The sequence below is a fragment of the Neomonachus schauinslandi genome, chromosome 7, assembly GCF_002201575.2.
Source record: "Neomonachus schauinslandi chromosome 7, ASM220157v2, whole genome shotgun sequence".
Classification (NCBI taxonomy): Eukaryota; Metazoa; Chordata; class Mammalia; order Carnivora; family Phocidae; genus Neomonachus; species Neomonachus schauinslandi.
The window spans coordinates 24,418,909-24,422,677 of record NC_058409.1 but is presented as its reverse complement, the minus strand read 5'-3'; the positions used below and the strand labels follow the sequence as shown (position 1 = coordinate 24,422,677).

At 56.5% G+C, this 3,769-nt stretch overlaps 1 protein-coding gene across 1 annotated transcript; it reads right to left on the bottom strand.

Moving 5' to 3' along the window:
• Nucleotides 1-1,593: 1,593 nt before the first annotated feature.
• SOWAHA (sosondowah ankyrin repeat domain family member A) lies at nt 1,594-3,490 on the bottom strand. Its single transcript, XM_021702023.2, has one exon. The coding sequence runs from the start codon at nt 3,488-3,490 to the stop codon at nt 1,769-1,771; it is 1,722 nt and encodes a 573-aa protein (XP_021557698.1). The 3' UTR covers nt 1,594-1,768.
• Between the last annotated feature and the right edge of the window lie 279 nt (nt 3,491-3,769).

Below are 3,769 nucleotides of genomic sequence, written 5' to 3'. Positions count from 1 at the left end.
TTTTTTTTTTTTTTTGGATGCTATATTCGTGTGTGGATGCAGCCTGCATTGAGCTGATCAATCCAAACTCTTTCAATAATAGAATGCCTGGAAGAGGCAGAAGAGGATGAGGAGAAACTGAAGGAATTAAGTAGATAAAAAGACAAGAAAAATACAGTAGCAAGAGCTGGAGAATGTTTAAGGGAAGTACATTATCACACAAGCAGGAACAAAATGGGAGACTTGTTTATTTCATTGCTTAAATCAAAACATTCCATTAAGGATGGCCTTAAATAATGTCAGAGGCCTCACTGGTGTATATATATATATATATATATAGAGAGAGAGAGAGAGAGAGAGAGAGAGAGAGAGAGAGAAGCCATACTCCTCTTGTGCCACAAAACTATTTGATATAACTAATGACATGCAAACATAATTTGCAAAAACAGAGCATTAACACAATATGATATTTTAAAAAGCCTGGTTGAGCAAATAGAGTCCCCATTTTTAAAACAGAAAAAGAGCCATTATAGTTACAATGTGTTGAACCTGGGACCTCTTGGTAAATAGCTACAAACCTTCTCAATTACAGATTGGAACAAAGGTCCAGAGAAGTTAAGCCATCCTTCTAAGGTCACTGAGCAAAGAATTCTGCATTTGCTGTAAGTTGTTTGCTTTCAGATGGCTTTTAAAGGTGGATATAACATACTTTTTGTTTCTATAGAATAGAATTTACATATAAAATAGTTGCTGTTTAAGTGTATCCACTTAACCACTTATTTTTCTGGTATGACATATTTTTCTTTGAATATTTACCTACTGCATTGAAAGGCTCAGCCAAACCGGAAAACCAGATTCCGAAACATGGCACAATGGTGCATTCACAAATAAATCACACTTAAAAAATTAAATATTCATGCCAAATCAAAATAATCACCCACCAGTGCCGGAGACACTGTTTATATTTCATCATAAAGACAACCAGAAATTAAAAGTATTTGCCAAAATGTCTCTTTTCTCTCACTGTTAAATCATTCTTACTCCCAAGATGCACTTGTTTCCTAATATTGAGCATTCACAGTACAATTGAAATTAATTACATTCACAATGGTCACATTCTGTGTTCAAGTCTCTAGAACCTTGAGCTCCTAAAATGAGGTAGATAAACCTTTAAGGGTTTTGTTGGTTGGGACTAATTTCCTTTAGATCTTGATCATCTGTTTTTTCTTTAAATAGAATTCCAAAATACTTAGCAAAAGACTGAAAATGAGCATTTTGCCTAAAAATGGAAAAATATAATTTCAAAAGGTTATTATGAAAGTTGTTTTACCTCATTTTAATTTAAAAACAGGATAAAAGCATCAAATTACAAAACCACCAGGTATCTTAAAGCTGACAAACAATCCAGCAGCACACAACATTTTTTAAAGAGATCCTTGCTCTAGTTGTGGCTTGGGAGCGTGTAGACGCAGAGGCTTCGGGTTAACTTTGATCCTAAAATTCGAGTCTCCAATGTTCAAGCCTGATTTCTGGAGTTCTTCGTAGACGTTCTCACTGAGATCTTGACTCCCATCTCCAGAGACAGGTCAAGCTTCAGGCAGAAGCTAGAAAGCCAGAGGCGTAGGCCCACCGGGGCAGGCAAGACTTTCTGAAACTGTAAGTCAGTGGGCTTCAGTGGACAAAGCTGGAAACAGGATGGGGCCAGAGGTGTTGAACCGCTGTTTTGGGCAGGCTTAGACTGTGAGGGGCAGGCCGGGTTACATCAACCAAGCTGGGCTTCAAGGGGCCGTCAGGTTGTAGGGGGCAGGCTGGGCACCAGACCAGCCAAGGGCCCCGGAGTAGGTCGACGAGAGACCTCTGAAAAAGCCGGCAGGCCACTGCGGGTCTTAGTCTTTTTACGTGGAGCCATGGGCGAGGCACCCAAGAACTTGCTAAAGGAGCCCGACTTCCTCATGCCTCGAGCCAGGTCTTGGAGCATCAGGTCGTCGGCCAGGACACCCAGGAACGCGCTGGTGGTGGAACTGAGGATGGTGGCGGCCACCTGTACTGGGCGCCGGGCCGCAAAAGTGCCCCCACCAGCCCCGGTGGCGTCGGCCTCGGGAGAGCCTCGAAGGCAGGGGTCGCCGAGGAGGCGGCGAAGCGCGTACGAGGCGCGGGGCGGCAGGTACTGGTAGGCGCGCCGCCCGCTGTGGTCACGCACGTGCACCTGCGCGCCCAGGCTCACCACCAGCAGCACGGCGGCGTCCTCGTGGCCGTGCAGAGCCGCCAGGTGTAGCGGCGTGTAGCCGCCGTGCGAGCGCGCGTTCACGTCCACCGGCGCGCCCCCGCGCCGCGCGACCTCCACCAGCTGCAGCGCCATCTCGCGGTCGCCGCTCTTGGCGGCCCAGTGCAGGGCCGTGAAGCCAGACATGAAGTCGCGCTTGGCCGCCAGGCCGCTGTCGCGCAGCAGCAGCCCGTGCAGCTGGTGCGTCCAGCAGCCCCCAGCCGCCCGCACCAGCCACTCGTGCTCGGTCGGCTCCAGGGGCACGGCGGACGGCGGCGGCGCGGCGGGCACTTCCTCCGCGTCCGGACTCAGCAGGCGCGGGCCTGCGCGCGACAGGCGCCTCAGGTGCGGGGAGCGGCCCGGGCCCAGGCTGGGGCCCAGGCTGAGGCCCAGGCCAGACTCTTCCACCGACAGCCGCCGCAGCATCACCGGGGAGCTCCGCGGGCTGGGCTCTTCCGACAGCTGCCGGCGCAGGCCCTGCTCCTCGGCCCGGAGCCGGAGCGCGGCGGGGCCCGGGACGCAGCGCACGGGCAGCATGCAGGGCTTCGGCGGCGGCGCTTGCCGAGGGGATGGAGGCGCTTCTTTGGTCGCCCCACGCCCAGGTTCCGGGGCTGGCGCCTCTGCCTGGGGCAAGGCCTCCACCGACGGCGACCTGGACGGCGGGGCCACGTCTGCCGAGAGTCGCTCGGGGGGCAGGGCTAGCTCAAAGGCTGGAATCTGGGGGTCGGAGGGCCCCCCTGACTGTAAGGCCGGACCTGACAACAGCTTCCCGGTCGGCTGAGTGGGCTCAGGCGCCGGAGCCCCGGGCGTGTCCTGTGGCTCCAACGGCCGGGCCGGGTCCTCCCGTGGTTCCACCGGCTGCTGCGCCGCGGCCAGGGATGGAGCCCCCGGGCCAGCCGGTTCTCCCGGTGAGATGGAGGTGATCTTCGACGGCAGCGCTGGTGCCCCGGGCGTGCCGGGGACGCACGAGGGCAGGGGCTCTGGTGCCTCCCCGGGCCGCAGCTGCTTCTTCAGCACCACGAACTTGACGCCGTCGAGCTCCTTCACCACCGCCACGTCGTTGACAAACTGCTTGAAGCGGTGCCTGCGGGCGGCGCGGCCGTGTGGGTCGCCCGCATCCAGCAGGGGCTTGAAGCGGCTCAGCAGATCCGAGTTGCGCACCTTGCCGCCGTGCTCCTGCAGGAAGCCCAGCACCGCCGCCTGGCTCACCCCGGCGGCGGCGGCGGCGGCCGCGGCGGCCAGCGCCATGGTCAGTCCCGCCCGGCAGGGGAGCCGAGGCCTCCCCACCCGCCCTCGGTTCCCGGCTGCCGGGGCAGGTGCACGTCTCCGCGCCCGCTGGGACGAGCGGAGCGGGGGGTTCCGGGAGCGAGGTTCCTCCTCGGCCAGGCTCACCTGAACGTTTTCACCGAGGCGGAACGGGCGTGTCCCTGAAGCTGGACCTTGGTCACGCCCGCGCCGTGGAGCCCGGGTGTCTCCCGGAGGAAGGTGCGGGGGGCCGCATTGCGTGCCCACCGCCTCCGCCCCGCC

Bases quoted from the DNA above. Each gene is read 5' to 3' on its own strand.
- SOWAHA (XM_021702023.2), bottom strand. From the start codon at position 3,490: ATGGCGCTGGCCGCCGCGGCCGCCGCCGCCGCCGCCGGGGTGAGCCAG.